The sequence below is a fragment of the Amblyraja radiata genome, chromosome 2 (genome assembly GCF_010909765.2).
Source record: "Amblyraja radiata isolate CabotCenter1 chromosome 2, sAmbRad1.1.pri, whole genome shotgun sequence".
Classification (NCBI taxonomy): Eukaryota; Metazoa; Chordata; class Chondrichthyes; order Rajiformes; family Rajidae; genus Amblyraja; species Amblyraja radiata.
In genome coordinates this window covers 103,198,245-103,220,597 of record NC_045957.1, presented here as the reverse complement: position 1 = coordinate 103,220,597, position 22,353 = coordinate 103,198,245, and the positions used below count along the sequence as shown (strand labels likewise).

General features: G+C 39.8%; 1 protein-coding gene across 4 annotated transcripts in view; it reads left to right on the top strand.

The window, feature by feature from the left end:
* Positions 1-22,353, top strand: part of cdk14 (cyclin dependent kinase 14) — a 665,904-nt gene that overhangs the window by 348,961 nt on the left and 294,590 nt on the right. For all 4 annotated transcript variants that reach the window (XM_033012625.1, XM_033012602.1, XM_033012618.1 and 1 more), the window contains 2 exons: positions 13,232-13,352; positions 20,040-20,133. In XM_033012625.1, the coding sequence (XP_032868516.1) occupies positions 13,232-13,352; positions 20,040-20,133 (215 nt within the window). The remainder of the gene's footprint in view (positions 1-13,231; positions 13,353-20,039; positions 20,134-22,353) is intronic.

Below are 22,353 nucleotides of genomic sequence, written 5' to 3'. Positions count from 1 at the left end.
ACAATCTCGATCAACTGGACTGTTGCACATCCATTTTAACTTATGTCGAATGTGACACATTGAAGATTATTTTAGGCAGTCCATTGGAAATCAGAATGACTAGCTTCGACCTTCACTTTGAGAACACCCTTGAATCATTTCAATCTATTCACCTGTAGGACTGTATTAAAAATAGATTGAACACTTTATGTTGAGCAGAATAAAATCGTATCAGCAGTGAATGCAAGAGAATTTGAGATATTGAAGAGGTGAGCTGGTTGAATTGCCAGGAAAGACAGATGAGGCCAGTTGCCTATTATAGTACAGGCCTGGAGCATGTACCAGCAATCGTGGATATAGATTAGATTGAATTGATCCATTTGAGGGACCATATATCAGAAAGAATCACAGCACTGGGCAATAAGGAGGGAACCAGGAGCCACGCTTGCTTTAAGGTGGATTGTCCCTGTCCAAACATTACTGTCAGATGGGCATGGCTGGTCCAAAGAAATCAATAGCTGACATACTGGTAAAGTTGAGTTATGGGCCACAGCTCCAAGGAAATAGTTAGGGACAAAGAGGGATTGATGCACAACATATCAGTGCCTCAAACACTGCAAGGAATTGTAGCCAAGGATAGGATTGGAATGAATACAAGCAGTTCTCCCTGCATGGACAGACATGTTGACCAAAGTACAGATAATGAAGCATTAGCACCATTGCATGTTGAACTTGCAGACTATTGAAAGAGGAATGTGAAACTTGGTTTAACAGTAGAAATACATAATTAAATGAAAGAAAATCCTGATAGGATGTAAGCCAGTTGCCTGTCTGATGCAGCAGAGATTGCAAGTTAATAGGATTAAGAAAAGATTGAGCAATTATAGAACCAAGGGTGGTGTTGAATGGGAACCTATCCCCAAGGTGGGTCTGACTACATAATTAAATTGTTCAATAACGTGGAATGGTAATAACCATGATTTAAGTAATATAAAATGCAGTTGCAATATTAAGTTATTGTCAATTACATTATATGACAGTTTGGTACGGTAACACCGATAGTCACTCACTACACAGAATACAACGCATTGTCTCCAAGGCCTCCAGGATCATCAACTCCCCCCTCCCCTCAATCCATTCCAGTTATCTCCAACGTACCTCACAACGGGCAAAAAAGATCATCTCGGACCACTCCCATCCAGCAAATCACCTTTTTCAGTCTCTCCCTTCGGGGAGGCGCCTCAGGTCACTTGCTACTAAAACCACCCACTATAAAAACAGTTTCTTCCCCTCAGCAATAAGAACTCTCAATTCCGTCCAATAATCAGACAATAATATGACTTTTGATGTATACAGTGTCTTGTCTATGGTCTTTGTTTGTTCTTTTGCACTATGTATTGTTGGTGAGATTTGTGATTTGTGATGTGGTATGGATGCCCTTTATTACGGTGATCTGTGTTATTAGTGGTATGTAACAAAAACAGTGTACCATCATGTACCGAACCCAAATACCACCAACCCTGGTTGCGTGGCAATTAAAGATTCTATTCTATTCTATTCTATGAAATAATTCATTGTGTTATTATTGAAGTTTGTGGTGCATACTGGGAATCAAAGAATATTAATCCTCTAAAATCTGAATTATTTTTTGCGCTATTACCAATATATATATATATTTTATCTTTTCTATTTTCTATTATATGTTGTACAATTTTACCTCTTCTGGGGTAAGGTGAGAGGCAGAAACGGGGTACTGATTGGGGATGATCAGCCATGATCGCAGTGAATGGCGGTGCTGGCTCGAAGGGCCAAATGGCCTCCTCCTGTACCTATTGTCTATTGACATCCTACATACTGTTTTTGTTTTGTACAATCCTGTTTTCAGTCTTCCTTCTTCTTCCCAGGATAGTCTGATCATTGTCACATTGAGCCAGGTGGAATACATATTTTTGATGGTAGCAGGAAAAGGATGTGTTACTTTGAACTGAAGGTTCGTTAATTCAAACAAAGTTCACCTTGAATTTCATACAGTGGTTTGGATCTGTCAGAATGTCGGAATCAGTTTGAGGCTTCCAAATGGTTTACCACTATCAATATCTGTAAGTGATTAATACAATGTAATCTGTTCCTATGCCGAGCTCCTAATTTTAAGATAAACTGCATGGTTTGTAACAGGTACAACAATTATGTTAAACAAGTCCTGAAAGTAACACCTGTATTTATATAACAAGTACATTATTTCATGACCTCTTGGTGAGGCCTGAAAATCTGCACTTCAGGGCTGTCACATCAATTTTCAACTGTTTCAATCTAATCTGAAGTATTTCACCATTATGCAGTAATCATCTCAAGAAGAAAGACTATTTCAGAATTTGCAAATCAAAGCAGCGAGCCGATAAAGCAATTTACCTACAAACCTAAAGCGTTATATATCAAATTGGCATGACTTTTTCAAAAAAGGTACTATCTTCCGTGTTTTAAAACTCTTTTATTACCCTGTGCAATGATAGTAAGCATCTCAAATTTTGAGTTTTTTGCTGTTAAATATTTCTGGTTGGAAGAAGCACAGATGGTATTTTGCATATTGTATAAATTACAAACATATGAACTGGAGTAATAATTCAGCCCATCAAGACTGCTCTGCCAAGTAATGAGATAATGGTTAGTTAGCTTGCACCCATGACACTGTCTTCACATTCTTTCACCCTCTTACTTGCCCTTAAAAATAAAGAGTTTAGCAAATGACAAGGAAGACTGTGAAAGATTTATAACTGCACTGAAAATTTAGTGAAAAGGCCAGGCAGATGGAAGATAGAATTAAATAGAGCAAAGTAAGGTCAGATCTTAAGGGAGAAAAAAATCCCAATTCAAAGACAGTGAAGAATGAGGAAAAGCACTGAATTTGATATCTAAGTCGATAATTCACCAAAATGACAAGTCATGGTATTCAAAAAGACCAAAAATATTTTTTTGTTTTATAAACAGAGGTATTGATTGTTGGAGCAAGGAAGTACTTTGTTTGTGAAAGCAATGGTTAAATTATGGTTCAAGTTTCGTAAACAATTTTGACCTTTCAATTATAACAAGGAATTAAGATCACAGAGAGAACTTGGCACGCACTCAGTTGATTGCCTTCATAAATGAAAAATTGTGGCAATGAAGAAGGAATTGAGCTATTGAGTAGGAAAGAAGGTTAAACAAAAGTATACAATGATGTTTACATTATGAAGGACAGAGGAAAAGATTCTCATCTGACAGAGATTCCTTAATTTAAACTTGCCTGTTAGAGTGGATGGGTGGAGATGGTGGTGGGAGACAGTGAAGGGGGAGGGTGTTTAAAATTTTAGAGTTTAGAGATACAGTGTGGAAATGGGCCCTTTGGTCCTCCGATACCGCACTGACCAGCGATTCCTGCACAGTAACAGTATCCTACACAGAAGGGACAATTTACAATTATGCCAAGCCAATTAACCTACAAGCTTGTTTGTCTTTGGAGTGTTGGAGAAAACCGTTCCCAGAGAAAACCTATTTGGATCATGGGGGAGAACGTACAAACTTTGTACAGACAGCACCTCAATGTCAGCAAGGCAAAGTAGCTGATTATTGATCTCAAGAAGCATGGATAATTACATGCCCCAATCAGCATCAATGGTACTGATGGTGCTGATTTAGCCAGTGGAGATGGTTGAGAGCAACGTTCAATATTACCAACGATCTGTCATGGACCAACCATATTGAATTGACAGCCAATAAGGCAGACCAACTGAGGAAATTCAGTAAGTCTTCAAAGACTCCTTCAAACTTCAACAGATGCACCATAGAAAGCATACTTTCTGTTGGGCAACTGTCAGGTTGCATCTCAGCTTAATCTGACAACAGACTGCAACAAATTACAGAGAGTTGTGGATATATCCTGGTCCATCACACAAACCAGACTCCCCACCATTGACTCCATCTACACTTCACACTGCTATGGAAAAGCAGCCAACATGATGGGAGACTTGTTCCACTTCAATTAATCCTTCTCCTCCCTGCTCCCATGGCAGAAGATGCAGAAGCTTGAAAACGCACTCCATCAGAACCAGTAACAGCTTCTTTTAGTTAGTTTAGTTTAGTTTAATTTAGTCGGTGCGGAAATAGGCCCTTCAGCCCACCAAGTCCGCACCGACCAGCGATCCCCGCACATTAACACTATCCTACACACACAAGGGAAAATTTATACATACACCAAGCCAATTAACCTACATACCTTTACGACTTTGGAGTGTGGGAGGAAACCAAAGATCTCAGAGAAAACCCACGCGGCCATGGGGAGAAGGTACAAACTCCGTACAGCCAGCACCCATAGTCGGGAACGAACCTGGGTGTCAAGCGCTGTAATGCAGCAACTCCACTGCTCCACAGTGGCTGCCCTTCCCATCTCTTCCCATCTCTTCCCATCTGTTATGATTCTGAATGGTCCTTCCATAATCTAGGGCACTGTCTGATTCACCTGTACCCCTTTCCAGACATTAGTCTTTGTCTCTGGAACTGTACCCATTGTACGAGTTTGGCTTGATTGTATCTATGTTTAATGTTATCTCATCTGAATGGGTAGCAAGCGAAACAAAGATTTTCAACGTACCTTGATACACATGACAATAATAAACATAGACCTAACTCTAGCTTATTTAATTATTCCGTTATTGTACTTTTTTACACCATAAACACCATAATGACATCATATTGATTGACACGGTGGCACAGTGTGGGTGGCACAGTGACACAGTGGTAGAGTTGCTGCCTTACAGTGCCAGAGACCTGGTTTCGATCCTGACTACGGTGGTGACTGTACAGAGTTTGTACATTCTCCCTGTGACCGCATGTATTTTCTCCGGGTACTCTGCTTTCCTCCCACACTCCAAAGACGTACAGGTTTGTAGCTTCATTGGCTTCTGTAAATTTTAAATTGTCCTTAGAGTGTAGGATAGCGCTAGTGTACGGGGTGATCGCTACTTGGCGCAGACTCGGTTGGCTGAAGGGCCGACATCCATGCTGCATCTCTAAAGTCTAATGTCATAATCTTGCCCCTTCCTGCTGCTTTGCGCCCATCATTGTATTTATTGTATTTGCCAGAATTAGTGATGTACTGTGCGTGATTGAAATTGTCTTTATAAACTTGTTAACTTTATTTTTTTTAGAAATATAGCATATCCACTTTCACAATTCATTCTAATGTTCCTTTCTGAAGATAAATTATTTTCTGAGAAGACTTGCCTTGCCCTGAAAATAGTGTAGTTATGTGACATTTTATCCTCAAGCAGTTCCTATTTATCTCAAATGTCATTTCCACTGATTATAGTCCTCTCATCATTTTGAAAAATTAAATGTCTCCCTTCCATTTTCTAATCTTAATAGTGAGTGATATGAAGCCCTGCTGAATTCTATCTTCCATGTATTCCCATATCTGTCAAAGAAACAATGTTAAGAGAGATCTTGAAAATGATATGCTCAGCCCGATCACAGCAGGAAGGCATGGAAGCTAAATATAAAGGAAATATTCTTGGGGGGGTGAAAGGGAAGGTGGAGGCCTGCAAGCCAGGGCAAATCTTTGATACTGGTCCTACAACATGCTGAAATCTGGTGGGAAATCAATCTACGTTATGCCATACATGTTCATCCATAAATATTCAATTCTATCACAAAAGTGCCAAAAAATACCTTACTATATAATATTGTGATGTCAAAAACGGATTTGATAAATCAAAGTGCACAGTGAATGACTGCAATAGTAAAGATAAATAGGAGGTTTTATTTTGCAGAGAACCAAGACTGGATATGCCTGTGATGATCAATGGACAGACTGACCAATTTGATAGTTTAATTGACTGGAAGAAATTTTAGTTATGGCACAAATGAATAGCGCAGCTTGGATGTTTGGTATATTGTTTTTGCACTTTTTTTTAGTTCATGTGAACCTTTAAAACAATTTCTAATGTCAGCTAAAGATCTATCTTTTCAACAGATAAAGCGCATTCTCCTGCAGTGTCGTCATGGCAACAATTCATGAACCAGGGTGTGAAGTTACTGCACCTACTGTGCAGAATAATCACATTTTTTGCTCACCTGTGGCCAGGTGTTTTGTTTTGAGTAATAGCCTGTGCTCCACTCTGGGATGTTTGCTTAGCTGTATGGACAAAAGGTGTGCAAGATAAAGTCAGCGTCTGCACCTATTAATGTTAATGCAATTTAAATGTATAAGATCTTACAGCCTGAATTCTCAGATGATTTAAATTAAGAGCACAAAGGGCCATGTTGGAGTCTGGAAAATCTCAAAGTAGGACTGCTATTACTGATTTATTCTTTGACCTTCAGATGCTTTTTGATGTTATATGTCACCAAGATTTCATATTCTGCTGTTATTGATTATAGTTGTGTGTCCCAGCAATGAACTATTGCCCAAAGGTTACAGAAGTGACTTACATTAAAAATCTGAAAGAGGAATTGAACACTTTAAGCCTGGTCTGTCACCTGTGTATGAATCATCTGCTCTGAAACTTGGAGAGTGAAAGATGGTGAATCCCTCTCAGAAAGCACTTTCTGCAAAATGGAAATGTTTTGATCCACCCTTCTCCAGGGTGGCACAGTGGCACACTATTAGAGTTGCTCCCTTACAGTGCCAGAGTGCTGGGCTCGAACTTAACGATGGGTGTGGTCTGTACTGAGTTTCTACGTTCTCCCTATGACCACGTGGTTTTCTCCAGGTGCTCCAGTTCCCACCCACATTCCAAAGACGTGCAGGTTTGCAGGTTAAATAGCTTCTGAAATTGCCCCTAGCATGTAGGAATCAAGACTGGGATAACATGGAACGAGTGTCGGGGTGATCGTTGATCAGCACAGGCTTGGTGGTCCGAAGGGTCTGTTTCCACATTGTATCTCTAAACTAAACCAAAACATCCCAATCAGACTGACACAGACTATTTATACACATGAAAATAACTATATGCACTCCGAATTGGAAAGGTTTGGAAGTGTGGTACAGAAGTGATACTATCCTATAGTGAATGGATATTATTGTTTAGAATATTGTTTGGAATTATGGGTGAGTAATTCAGAAAACATAAATGAAAGTGCTCCATAGAATAAGAATTTGGATTTGGGGTTTTTCCAGAGAATATCAATAATAATTGGGAATGAGAAGCTCCCTAATTGTTTGAAAATCATACTCAGCACGCTTATGTCATTTCGGAGGGAGACCTGCTCCAGACAAGCATGTCTTTTGCCCAGAGCAGTATACTTTTAGTTCAAGAAGGAACTGCAGATGCTGGAAGATCGAAGGTACACAAAAATGCTGGAGAAACTCAGCGGGTGCAGCAGCATCTATGGAGCGAAGGAAATAGGCAACGTTTCGGGCCAAAACACTTCTTCAGACTGAAGAAGGGTTTCGGCCCGAAACGTCGCCTATTTCTCCACCACTTTTGTCTACCTGTCCTATCCATGTATCAGTCTAACTTTTTCTTAAATGTTGGGATGGTCCCTGCCTCAACTACCTCCTCTGGCAGCTTGTTCCATACACCCGCCACACTTTGAGTGGAAAATGTTACCCCTTATAAAGTTACCTCTTAAAAATACTTCATACAAAAAACATTGAAATCATACTTCTACAATGCACTAAAACATGATTTGAATACATCAAATTTCAAGAAGTCCCTACCCTGGGAGGGGGGACACCCCACTTCCACACCCTCTCCCCACTCGGTTGCTCCACTCCCTCACCAGGTACCGCCAAGATCAGTGATCGCTCAGCCTCCCCACTTTCAAAAACGCTCCACGGCCCCTGGTTCAGACAGAGAACACTGAGTGGGGAACTGAGGCCAGTTGTCCGTGATGTCTGGATCCCAATACTCAGCGCTTCTTGTTTCGGAGTTGGCTAATGTTATTGATTTGTAATTAGCCTGATTTGTAATTAGTTGACAAAACCTTAATTTATTAATCCGGAATATCCAGGGGGATGGGATAAGTGTAATATTAAAATGACATGCAAGGTGTCAGGCTGTCTGTCAGAACATACAGCCCCGATAACCCATTATTTCCTTCAGTTAAATATTGGGAAGGTAGCACTATTGTCATTTGCCACTCAACTATTATGTTTGTTTACCTCACTGACTATTTCTAACCCCCCCCCCCCCTCCCCCCCCTCACAATTCCTTTGACAGGTTGAATAGAAATGTCCCCAATCTCGTTGTTTTATTAATTGAACACGTAGATGAACATCCTCAAGGCGTGTAATCAGATGGAAACTGATTCAGATGCGATATTTAAGAGCTTGTTCAAAGAACGGGCATATTTTAAAGGAGTGACAGATACTTGCAGGGAAATAGACAGAGTTGATGTGGATAAGCCTTTCCCACTGAGAGTAGGGAAGATTCAAACAAGAGGACGTGACTTGAGAATTAAGGGACAGAAGTTTAGGGGTAACATGAGGGGGAACTTCTTTACTCAGAGAGTGGTAGCTGTGTGGAATGAGCTTCCAGTGAAGGTGGTGGAGGCAGGTTCGATTTTATCATTTAAACATAAATTGGATAGTTATATGGACGGGAAAGGAATGGAGGGTTATGGTCTGAGTGCAGGTAGATGGGACTAGGGGAGAATACGTGTTTGGCATGGACTAGAAGGGCCGAGATGGCCTATTTCCGTGCTGTAATTGTTATATGGTTATATGGTTATAATGTGTGAGGAGATTATTATTTGTCTTTAGTTTTAGCTTGAATCAGGACATCTGAAGATTCAAAGTTTAATATTGTGCTGATACTGACCCCAACCAACCACGTAATGAATATCAACCATTCCGGAGGTTTTACTTTTATGATGCCATTTAAACTTCACTTGGATTTCAATCACTTCAATGTAAAAGTAATTGGGAATGGGGAGCATTGGAACAAAAATTTGCCCTCAGTACATATTAACTGTAATATAATAAGGTATGCATTTTGGTAGGTGCAATCAAAACAAAGATCTTTTTATCATTGTTGTGTTATGAATACCGCAGAAAATATTATGTACTCTCAAGATCACATTTAATCGAATAATATTGCTTAAATATATAGTTATTAGACTTTGCATTTTTGAAAAATCCCAGCTGAGAGGAAGACAGCAAAATACTGAAAATATTGAGGGTGAAAATGACTTCAGGACAGTTTGTTAGATAAATGAAGGAGATGCTAACAGAATACTTATACAGCTGAGTGAGTATAATTTTCTGGATGAGAAATTGTGTTCAACCAATTGATGACTTATTTGACAAAGTAACTAGCATGTTAATAGCAAAATGATTTGAGTATAGGATTCATAGCAAAACGATTTGAGTATAGGAGCAGGGAGGTTCTACTGCAGTTGTACAGGGTCTTGGTGAGACCACACCTGGAGTATTGCGTACAGTTTTGGTCTCCTAGTCTGAGGAAAGACATTCTTGCCATAGAGGGAGTACAGAGAAGGTTCACCAGACTGATTCCTGGGATGTCAGGACTTTCATATGAAGAAAGACTGGATAGACTCGGCTTGTACTCGCTAGAATTTAGAAGATTGAGGGGGGATCTTATAGAAACTTACAAAATTTTCAAGGGGTTGGACAGGCTAGATGCAGGAAGATTGTTCCCGATGTTGGGGAAGTCCAGAACAAGGGGTCACAGTTTAAAGATAAAGGGGAAATCCTTTAGGACCGAGATGAGAAAAACATTTTTCACGCAGAGAGTGGTGAATCTCTGGAACTCTCTGCCATAGAAGGTAGTTGAGGCCAGTTAATTGGCTATATTTAAGAGGGAGTTAGATGTGGCCCTTGTGGCTAAAGGGATCAGGGGGTATGGAGAGAAGGCAGGCACGGATACTGAGTTGGATGATCAGCCATGATCATATTGAATGGCGGTGCAGGCTCGAAGGGCCGAATGGCCTACTCCTGCACATATTTTCTATGTTTCTATTTTAGATAACAAGGAAGCCAATGGATGTAGCAAATTTTGTTATTCATAATTTGGTCTATGAAGTGCCCCATAAAAGATTACTGCATAAGCACCTGTGGACTTGAATGTAATAGGTTAAGTCCAGGGGGTCGGATATGGGGCTTTCTGTGTGGGCCAGATATATTGTCAGTGCAGAGGGGCTAGGAGCAAGGCCAAGTGTGCATCCAGATTCAAGGTCTGGAATAGTACTAGGTGTGCAGTCAAAGTTGGGACCAGGGTAGTGTTCAGCATTGGGAACCTAAGCAGGTAAGCAGCTATGATCAGGGTAGAATAGGGGGCCAGGTGTAAGGCTGGTCTCAGGGTCAGGAATGAGAGAAGGTATGCAACTGAAGTCAGGGTCAGGAGTAGTACCCTGTGTGCAGTGATATCCAGGTTGGTCAACATGGGCCAAGTGTTTGATTATAATCTGATTTCCATACATGAATATACTAAGATCATCCATGTGCTGCACATGTTGATCAGAGCCTGGCTCTACTGTGGAATGTAATTAGGAATGTAATTTTGTCTAAACTTATTCATAGCTAATCCAATTTAAAGCATATATATTGCATTCATGTGTAAGTTAAAAGACTCGCTACAGTATGCACCATATTGCACAATTTCAAGCTGCAAAATGCAAAAGCTCCGTACCAATGGGAGGGGACACACCCTCTTCCCACATCCTCCCCCTGTCGCTACGCTCCCTCGGGCTTGGTCTCTCACAAATTCTCATTCCCAACTCTCACCCAATGTTGGCAGCCCTGTTACTGGGGTTAATAAAGGACAGTGACCTCTGTTTACTCTTCCTAGGACAATGATTAATTGGCATTGGTAATAATTGTTTAAATTGTAAATTGTCCCTAGTGTGCAGGATAGTGTTAGTGTGCAGGTATCGCTGGTCGGTGTGGACTTGGTGGGCCAAAGGGCCTGTTTCCATGCTGTGTCTCTAAACTAAAAATCCAAACGTATTGAGAGGATGTGGCTACACCTCCAGGAAGGGGTTGCCTTCTCTCAAAGCAAAACTTGCTTAACGTCTTTTTAACAAAACGTTAGAGTAACTCAGTGGGTCCTACTTGTACATTCCTTCCTACACATAATGTCTTTTTTCAAATCTTTCACATTCAGGACATTTGGAAACTATTGCAACTTGAAATAAATAACTTTTAAAATATTTTTTAAAGTAAAGGAAATTAAATTGGAAATCATGAGAAACACTGAACAAAGACAAAAAAAAACTTACTTTTCCCTTTTGCTTCGAAACTCCTGGCCTAGAATTCTCACTGAAAGCATTGGCATCTGCATAATAATTCCCCCAGGATACAAAGTCCACTGAATTGCTCCTTGATGGAGAATCGGCAGATGTGTTTGAGCCTGGATTATCTTCAACTCTAATGGCTGAATGCCTTATCTGGGACTTAATGAAAAAAAGACAGAGGTGATTTTGTTTGGCCCCAATGGCTGCCGTGAACCTCCCTTTGTTGACTTGGGTCCACTGGCATTGTCCGTAAAGCCAACAGTTTTAAACCTGGGTTTTAGGATGGACGGTGATTTTAAACTAGATAAACAAATAGGCGCGGTGGTTAAGTACAGCTTCTTTCACCTAAGGAAGCCCATCCTCGAGCGGCAGCATTTTGAAACAGTAATCCATGCCTTTATTACATCTAGGCTGGATTACTGTAACGCACTCTACTCTGGAGTCGCACGAGCTTCATTGGCTCGTCTCCAGCTGGTTCAAAATGCTGACGCTCGCCTTTTTGACCGGAACTCGAAAGAGGGAGCACATTACGCCAATTTTGGCCTCCCGTCACTGGCTCCCAGTGCACTTTCGAGTTAATTTTAAAATTATTTTATTTGTTTTCAAATCGTTGAATGGGCTCGCCCCGCCTTACCTCTCTGAGCTGCTCCACCTATATGCTCCTGCCCGGTGCCTCAGGTCAGCTGATCAGCTGCTCCTTGAGGTACCACGGTCTAAGCGGAAGCTCAGAGGGGATAGAGCCTTTTCTGTTGCTGCTCTGGCACTTTGGAACACCTTGCCGTTGCACATCAGACAGGCCCCCTCACTGTCCATCTTCAAATCCTCCCTAAAAACTCATTTTTATTCTCTGGCTTTCGACACTGGCTGAGACATTGCTCCTGTTCTTAGTGCTTTTAATGTCTTTTAATTTTTACTGTTTTTAGTCCTTCGTTTTACGGTTTTTAATGGTTTGTAATAACTTTTTGTCCATGAGTTCTCATGTACAGCACTTTGTGGCAACTGCGGTTGTTTAAAGCGCTTTATAAATAAAGTTTATTATTATTATTATTATTATCATCCAGCACAATTCTACATAATATAAAGGACATATTAGTATCTGCAAAATTATTATTATGTATCTAATTAATATACAGTTAATTAGATAAATATCTAATTAATTAATAGGCTAGCACAAAAACAAAGGATATATTCAATTTGTAAATACTTACAAACCTTCATGTCGCCTTCCAAAACTTCAAAAAATACAAGCGGTAAATGAAGTAGTAATGAACGTTAAATATTTCTGAGCCTTGATGAGATCAATTGCATTGTGGTTTATAAAATTAAGTTTGTGAATTGCACCTCTGTTATGAATGGACTCTCAGCTGAATTTTCACTGCCTTTTTACTACAGTGGAATACAATAAACTGTTTATTAGATACTTCATCTTATTCTTGAGTTACTTTTTGTTGAACATTGTTGCGAATGTTCTCAGAACAATAATATAAGAGCTCTTCATTAATCCATTATTATTATTACATGGTTGAGAAACAATTGACAAGTATGAGCTTAGGTTTCAGTGCCCATACAATTTAAGTGTAGCATTTTGGATGAACCCTTTTTCAGAGGTGGAGCTGGAAAACATTATTTCCATTTGGGACAGAATTGTCATCAACAAGAATGCTTTATTAAACATCTGGGAATATACTCCAACCTCTTAATTCATGATTAATTTGAGGCAATGTTTAATTAATTAAAATCCTCCTTAAAAGCATATTATAGGACTGCTATGGTGGCTAAGCGCTGATTATTCCTGTTTCAGAAGCAGTGCCTGGTTTTATATGCAAATCTCAAGATGTAAAAAAAATGTGATTTAAAAAAAAAAAGTTTTTAGTTATTTGTATGACTTGGGGAAAAAGAATTTCATTGTCTCTTAATTGAAGACAATGACAATAAATTAAATCAAATCAAATCAAAATCAAAAGCAAGTCTCTTTGAGAATGACATTCATTAAGCTCACATCTGAGTTTCCATTTATTTTCAGGACTTGCCCGGGCCAAGTCGGTACCCAGCCACACATACTCCAACGAGGTAGTTACTCTGTGGTATAGACCTCCAGATGTCCTCTTGGGCTCCACAGAGTATTCCACCGGCCTCGACATGTGGTAGGTACAGTGCCCTGCACAAGTGTGATCCCTTTACCTGCATTTCTTTCTGCTCTTTGGCTTGCCAGGTTAGCATTAAATTTGTCATAATGTCAATGTATAGGCATACGTGAAATGGCTCACAGACCAATATTCATTATTCATATGACCAAAACTTTTCTTTTAACATATTACAGACAGATCAGAGAAGAGGATGATTATTCATTATTATTTGTCCTAATGAGTGTTGATTATTCTTGTTGTTGTAATAGACATTGTCAAAAGCTTTACCATTCAACATTTTCATGCTTGAAATATATTTACTGTTTTCAGTGCCTTTAGGAATTTTGTTTCACTCTTGAATGAGAATTTTCTATAACTGATTTTCTTAACAACTGTACAAGTAGTAGTTTGGAAGATACTCATCTGGGGTGAACAGTGCATGTCTGGGAGGAGACGAGGGATTTCCTAGATACATGATGGATGTAGTGAGAGAGTATTCAAGGCTGGGACACTGGTACGTTTCACCAGCTGCTCAAAACTGCAATTAGTGACTGCAGGGAAATGGCGGGACACGACTAGAATATGGCTAGAGGTTATTTTTATACTTCAGTGAGCCCTTCAGAGAATTTAGACAGTAACTAAAGACTAATGTTCCTTAGCTAATGATGTGTAGATCAATCAATGAGTCTGTCATATTTGCAGACAACTGGTTTTGAAGTGAAAGTGGGTAAATAATTACAAGGATACAGACATGTTATCAATTCCTCCTTTAATGCAGTTAGTTATTCTTTGGCACTATTTTTGAGGATATCCAAGGAAAAACAAAACAAAATTGAGTGCTGTTAAGAACTTTATTACATCTGCTGTATTCTGTCCTAAATAGTAGGAAGTATGGATATGGGTGAAGTCGTGTCAGGTTCAAATGGCCAGATTTGTGCCAAAGTTCAGTTTAGTTTCAGTTTAGTTTATTGTCAGGTGTACCAAGGTACAGTGAAATTCTTTTGTTGCATACTAACCTGCCAGCGGATAGAGATTACATAATTACAATCGAGCCATTCGCAGTGTACAGATACATGATGAGGGAATAACGTTTATTGCAAGGTAAAGCCAGTAAAGTCTGAACAAAGATAGTCTGATTTTTCGCAGCTGGTGTAATGTAAAAAAAGATTAATGAATAAATATTAAATATTTGGCTTATGACCTGAAGGCTGCTTGGTTGCCATTTTCTGTTTAAAGGGCACCTGATATTTCTTTCTGTTTTCTCAAGTGTAAGAAAAAAATCATTCTCTTGCTGTGCAGCAGTGCTATGCATTACCCACTTCTTTTCAGAATATTTATGTTATTATTTTAATTGATTAACTGTGCACATAAGATCCATCAGGCAGGTTGCTTCTGTGCTGAGATCTAGAATAGTTTACAGAAAATTCCTATGCCACCTATTTACTGCACTATCATATCTTACGCTGTTATTAACCCATTTCATAGAAACATAGAAACATAGAAAATAGGTGCAGGAGTAGGCCATTCGGCCCTTCGAGCCTGCACCGCCATTCGATATGATCATGGCTGATCATCCAACTCAGTATCCTGTACCTGCCTTCTCTCCATACCCCCTGATCCCTTTAGCCACAAGGGCCACATCTAACTCCCTCTAAAATATAGCCAATGAACTTGCCTCAACTACCTTCTGTGGCAGAGAGTTCCGGAGATTCACCACCCTCTGTGTGAAAAATGCTTATCTCATCTCGGTCCTAAAAGATTTCCCCTTTATCCTTAAACCCCTTGTCCTGGACTTCCCCAACATCGGGAACAATCTTCCTGCATCTAGCCTGCCCAACCTCTTAAGAATTTTGTAAGTTTCTATAAGATCCCCCCTCAATCTTCTAAATTCTAGCGAGTACAAGCCGAGTCTATCCAGTCTTTCTTCATATGAAAGTCCTGACATCCCAGGAATCAGTCTGGTGAACCTTCTCTGTACTCCCTCTATGGCAAGAATGTCTTTCCTCAGATTTGGAGACCAAAACTGTACGCAATACTCCAGGTGTGGTCTCACCCAGACCCTGTACAACTGCAGTAGAACCTCCCTGCTCCTATACTCAAATCCTTTTGCTATGAATGCTAACATACCATTCGCTTTCTTCACTGCCTGCTGCACCTGCATGCCTACTTTCAATGACTGGTGTACCATGACACCCAGGTCTCGTTGCATCTCCCCTTTACCTAATCGGCCACCATTCAGATAAGAGTCTACTTTCCTGTTTTTGCCACCAAAGTGGATAACCTCACATTTATCCACATTATACTGCATCTGCCATGCATTTGCCCACTCACCCCATTTCCTTTCCTGAGTCCAGACATTAACTTGGAGACATAAGCAACTGCAGATATTGTCATCTGGGTCGAAAAAACAAACTTCTGGAGAAATTGGTGGTCAGACAGGATCAGTGGAGGCAGATGCATGATCAATGCGTTGGGTCAAGGCTTGAAGCAGGATCTTGACTTGGAACGTAATTCATTCCTTTGCCTCCACAGAGGAGGTTGACCCACTGAGTTCCGACAGTTGCTTATTATTTTCTCCAGACATTAACTTCCTTTGCATAATACAAAACAATACAGAAAAGTATAGATCTGGGATGAGTAACTTATTCACTCAACTGATTTAAGGAAGGGTAACTGCTGCTTTTCATCCTTGTGTAAATAGGTGTTACATAAATATGATCAGATTTTTAATTTTCTTGCCTGCAATGCCACATGATGCTGATATCGTAAATTTTCTCTTTCACTGCTCACATATTTACATTAGTTTTGGTTGAGGTTAGCAAATTAAATGTTAAAATCATAGCCATTCAATTCCTTTCACAGTGAACAAACAATTTGTTTTCTGGATCACATTCCTGGATCACCTGGAGTGCAGTTTTTCATCTTTTCTTTTGGGTTGAAAATGTTCAATTATATCACTAACTGATATCAACACAGATTAATTGCCAGACTTATTAAATGAATTGGGAAATACTGATTGTTGTTATCTGATATCTCCACAGACACAAAACATTTTTGTTGTGTATTTGGAAATAGTTGTTTTACAGCAGTTTCGCTCTTGTTTGGTGAAACTTAACAAATCTGCTCACATCCTTTATGTCAGGCAGAATCAAACAACATTGGTTACCTGTGTTCTAATGGCGACATCCCAAGTAGAGAAATATTGTGTTTCATGCCATTCAAAAGTAGGGATTCTGATTCCAATGAAATATTCTGAAAGTTATTGGGATTTTTTTGGAAAGTAGAACAAATTATTATGGAATTTCTGTTGCTTCATTTTAAATTGTTGACAATTGTGTATTTGAAGTCTCTAGGCCTGTAGTCACTGGAGTTTAGGATGAGGAGGAATCTCAATGAAACCTACCAAATAATGAAGGGCCAAGCCACAATGGACGTGGAATGGTTTCCAGTAATGGGAGAGTCTCGAACCAGAGTATAGAAGTTGGGATGTAATGTTAAAATTGTACAAGGCATTGGTGAGGCCAATTCTGGAATATGGTGTACAATTTTGGTCGCCTAATTATAGGAAGGATGTCAACAAAATAGAGAGAGTACAGAGGAGATTTACTAGAATGTTGCCTGGGTTTCAGCAACTAAGTTACAGAGAAAGGTTGAACAAGTTAGGGCTTTATTCTTTGGAGCGCAGAAGGTTAAGGGGGGACTTGATAGAGGTTTTTAAAATGATGAGAGGGATAGACAGAGTTGACATGGAAAAGCTTTTCCCACTGAGAGTAGGGAAGATTCAAACAAGGGGACATGACTTGAGAATTAAGGGACTGAAGTTTAGGGGTAACATGAGGGGGAACTTCTTTACTCAGAGAGTGGTAGCTGTGTGGAATGAGCTTCCAGTGAAGGTGGTGGAGGCAGGTTCGTTTTTATCATTTAAAAATAAATTGGATAGTTATATGGATGGGAAAGGAATGGAGGGTTATGGTCTGAGCGCAGGTATATGGGACTAGGGGAGATTATGTGTTCGGCACGGACTAGAAGGGTCGAGATGGCCTGTTTCCGTGCTGTAATTGTTATATATATATATGATTATATGAGAGGGCACAAGCTCAAAATAAAAGGATGTACCTTTAGACTGGGGATGAGAAGGAATTTCTTTAGTCAGAGGGTGGTAAATTTATGAAATTCATTGCCACAGACAACTGTGGAGGCTGACATTGGTATTTTTAAAGTGGAGGTTGATAGGTTCTTGATGAGTAATGGTGTCAAAGGTTACAGGAAGAGGGTAAGAGAATGGGGTTGAGAGGGAAAAATAGATCAGACATGATTGTATGACAGAGCAGACTCGATGAGTCAAGTGGCCCAATTGTGTCGTGCCTTATGGTCTTGACAATGCAGGGTAGTATTAGGCAGCAAAAATAAATTAAATTATGTCATGGCTAAGAATCTCTGATACATATTTAAACTGGTTAAAAATTGTATTGATTTTATGAGATGTGTGGCCGCCTACTTCGTTACTGACAGAATAATAAATTAATTTAATTAAGTGCAGATTATACAGGTATCTGCCAGGTATTGTTGCCGTATTGTTTGTGTAGAAGCAGGAGCAGTAAAGACGTATGATTAAAAGTCATTAAAATAAGGTAATTCAATTAAATGTGATTAGATTAAGTTGGTTGTTAGAATAATAATCTGAATTTCACATTTGTGCAATTTAGAAAACGCGCACAATTTTCACACAACTCTTTAAAATTGACTGCTGTAAAATGTTGTTAAAGCTGACCTTGTAGCTCATGAAGTAAGACAATATAAAACAGGATGTGGTATTGCTATTGTCAGCTGCATGTTTGTCCAACCTCTCTTCGTCGCTTAGAAAACTGCACTGTATTTTGTGCACTGCTTAAAAATGATACATTTTTAACCAGTTTAAATATGATTCTAACATCCTCAGCCATGGCATTATTTAATTTATTTTTGCTCCCCAATACTATCATGCTGTCAATTGTCAAAACTAGAGCTGCCTTACATGTCGGGGGAAAAATGCTTTCAAAATTCTTTGGTGGTCCAAATTGATTTGTCCAAAAAGAAGTGTAACCTGGTTTATTTCCGGTAATGGATTGTTGAATATGAGTTATAAGGCCCATCACTTCTGGGTGCTCTTCCAAATTAATACATTCCTTCCAACTGCCCCGTTTGTATTAACCCTGTTTTCACTTGCCACAGGAGTAATTGTTCTGGCCTCCTTGGAGAATCAAACAAATGTATAAATGAGGAACAGAAACAAGTCACTTGGCCCTTCAGGCCTATGCCTCCATGCAATAAGATTATGGCTGATCTGATTGTAATGCTAATTCTATATTCTCTGTAGTCCCAGTAACTTTTCACATCCCCATTGTTAAGAACCTAGCTACTTTTAAAATTGCTTCAAGTTTCTGCTTCCACTACCCTTTGAGGAAGAAATACTTTCTCCTTATTTTAAATGGTGACTTCTTAGTTTTGAACAGTGGGTCCTTTATTTTATTCAAATCCCTTCACACTCTTATAAACTCCTGCAGATATAAGCCTACACTGCCCAACATTTCCTCATAAAATAAAGCCGCCTCTAACCTGCTCATCAAATCCTTGGCATATTCCCAGAATAAGGGACTTTTATTTTCATTCACATTTCTACAGTTAGGAATTAAGGATTTCCTTAGCTTTCTTAGTAGGAAGAAATTGGGCGCATTATTTTTAATCTTTATCCATATTCAACCTTTTCTAACTTATGTTATCTAAGTAGACACTCTTTTTGTAAATCCCAACATGAAAATCATTTTGACATTCAATTGCACTACCATCCTTCCCAAACATGCTAAAAACCGTAAACAGCAAAATATTTATATTACCATGTCAAACTATTCAGAAATGTACAAACGCAACAAACATTTTTCCTTCCTCCTTGAATCTGATATTCTATCCCCGATAAGCACATTTAATGATACAAGGGCCTACATATGTTCTTAAACTTGTTCACTCTATTTATGCTGGCATGATTAAAAATAAGATAATGCACAATAAAAATGTTTCCTATTGTTTCAATATTCTTTTGGATAGGGAATAAATGAACTCGGCTTTAGAATATGTGATGTTAATCATATTATTGGAATATCAAGGTTAAAGGAACCATTCCAAATATAACAACCAATGTCTGAAATGGACAAAGTGCAGATTCTGATATTAAATACTGATTATGTTTTATTTTCTCTGTCTCCCATTTAAAATGTATCTAATGAAAGTAAATGATGTGTAACAATTTCGTCAATAGATCCTCTTTTGTTTGTTGACAACATGGACTCATTCTAACTCTAATAATCCCTTTTGTCCTATATAACTACTCAAGGGGTTTCATAATGATTTACCCTGTGCATGCTGTTAAGTACAAATTACAATAATGGTTTGCCCTATGCATAATGCTAAACACAAATTACAATCATGATTTTTCTTCATGACATTCAATTAAAAAAAGCTGAAAATTTGATATGCTTTTATTACTTCTTATACAATGGTGCTATAAGGGAGTACACTTGTAGTTAGTTCCGCTTCTGTTTTACTGTGACTTTAATTAAAAGCTGTTGCATTATTTAAAACGTCACATTTGGTCTTTCCCTCTTCAATGTACTCGTACTTGACTAATTTAAAGTGAGCTCTTCATCAAATACTTGTTGTCCTCTTTTCCAGGGGTGTGGGTTGCATTTTTGTCGAAATGATTCAAGGAGTCGCTGCATTCCCTGGAATGAAGGATATTCGGGATCAATTGGAGCGAATATTTTTGGTCAGTATGTTTAAACAGAAGATTTTGTACGGCATTAGCATATTAAGCAAGAGAAGATAGACTTCCCTTAAGGGAAGAAAAGTCCCCCAGTTTCTATGATGCTTCAGGTAGATACTTAAAACTTTGGTCCAGCCTGATGACAGAGCTGGATGGCCATTGGTTTCATACATATTAGATTATGCAGGAGGGGCCTCTGCATTAGATTATGCGTTAGAAATATCATGGTTATGATTTTAAAACTCTTTGTAAGAAATTGTTGCAATAACCAAAATCCATCAATCCCATACAGTGAAACAAGATATGTTTGTTGTTGTTGATTTGCAGCATGTTTCCTTTCTAATTTTCAACAGGTGGGGTGACTCAGTGTAGCATTGTGATGTTGTAGCCATTTCACTTTTATTTAGTTTAACTATGGCAATTCCTTGGCAATCCAAGGAATATGATTAGAGGTAGGTATCTGAATGTCTTTTCCTACTACTCTGTTAGCAAGTTTCCTTTCATTGCCCATCCACTCTTTAGTAAAATTGATTCTATAATCATACCACACTCGCATTGAATTTCTTAAAGAACCCTTTGTCCTATATTTTGGGTTTTCTTGGATTTTCTTCTGTTTTGGAAGTGAAGGTTCATTTATGAATGAATGAATGAATGAATGAATGAATGAATGAATGAATAAGTTTATTGTCCAAGTATTCACATACAAGTAATTTGCCTTGGTGCTCCGCCCGCAAGTGACAACATGACATACAGTGACAGATAGGAATGACACATAAAACATTAAACATGAATAATAAAACATTATTTATTAAACATGTGAATTAAATAAAATACCGGAGCAAAAGGAGGCTACAGATTTTTGGCTAGTCAATAGTCAATAATCAGATTTATTCGTCACATACACAATGAAATGCAGTGAAATGAATTTGCCAGCAGTGGTACAATAAAAAAAGAACACACAATACACAATAAAAAATTTAACACAAAACATCCACCACAGCATTCATCACTGTGGTGGAAGGCACAAAGTACAGTCAGTCCTCCTCCATTTTTCCCCGTGGTCGGGACCATAAACCTCCGCAGTAGCCGCTGCGAGCGGCCAGATGTACAGGCAAAGTAAGTCCCAAATCGGTGCTTCCCTACCGGAGACCGCGGCTTGAAGATGACGTAGGCTGTAGGCCGGCGGCCGGAGCTCTTCTCCAGGGATCCCCGGCGAGGTATCCCGCTCCGGATGGTAAGTAAGTTCCCGCCGCGCCCACGGCTAGAAGCACCGTAGACCCCAGCTTCAAGCTGTTGTAGGCTGCGGGCCGGCGGTCGGAGCTCTTCTCCTCCGGGGTTCCCAATGAGGGGTCCCAGGCTCCGGGGGCCACGCCAGCTGGAAGCTCCGCATACCGCGGCTTCAGGCTGCCGCGGGCCAGCGATCTGAGCACTCCCTTCTGGCAACCCTCGGCGAGGGCTCACACGCTCCACGATGAAAACTCCACGCTGTGCCCGCAGCTGAAGCTTCGGGCCCGTCTCCGGGAAAGGCCGCACCGATCCTTTGTGTTAGGCCGCGAGGGAGGCGACATGGAGAAAGTCACCTCTCCGTGGATGAGGCGACCAGAGCTGTTTCCCCCTTACCCCCCCCCCCTCACCACCCCCCACCCCCCCCCCCCCCCCCCTCACCACCCCCCACACAAGACACACCAAGAGACATTAAAACAAACATTTGGACATACTAAAAAAAACAAAAAATGTAGAATTGACTAACGTGCTGCTGGCAAGGCAGCCGTCTCGCAGTGCCCCCACCGACCAGTAGCTCTACTTATTGAGTAGAGTAGCTCTACTTATTGAGTAGAGCTACTACACGTGGAAAAAAGCTGTTTTTATGTCTGGCTGTGGCAGCTTTGACAGTCCGGAGTTGCCTTCCAGAGGGAAGTGATTCAAAGAGTTTGTGGCCAGGGTGAGAGGGGTCAGATGATCTTACCCGCTCGCTTCCTGGCCCTTGCAGTGTACAGTTTATCAATGGAGGGAAGGTTGCAGCCAATAACATTGTCAGCTGATCGGACGATTCGCTGCAGCCTCCAGATGTTGTGCTTGGTGGCTAAGCCAAACCAGACCATGATGGAGAAGGCGAGGACAGATTAGCAGGTTAGCAAACAGATGTTACAGCTGATTAAATGTACGACTTTGGCCCCATAACTGTTTAATACTAAATACAAGTAATCATCGTTCCACTCAAAG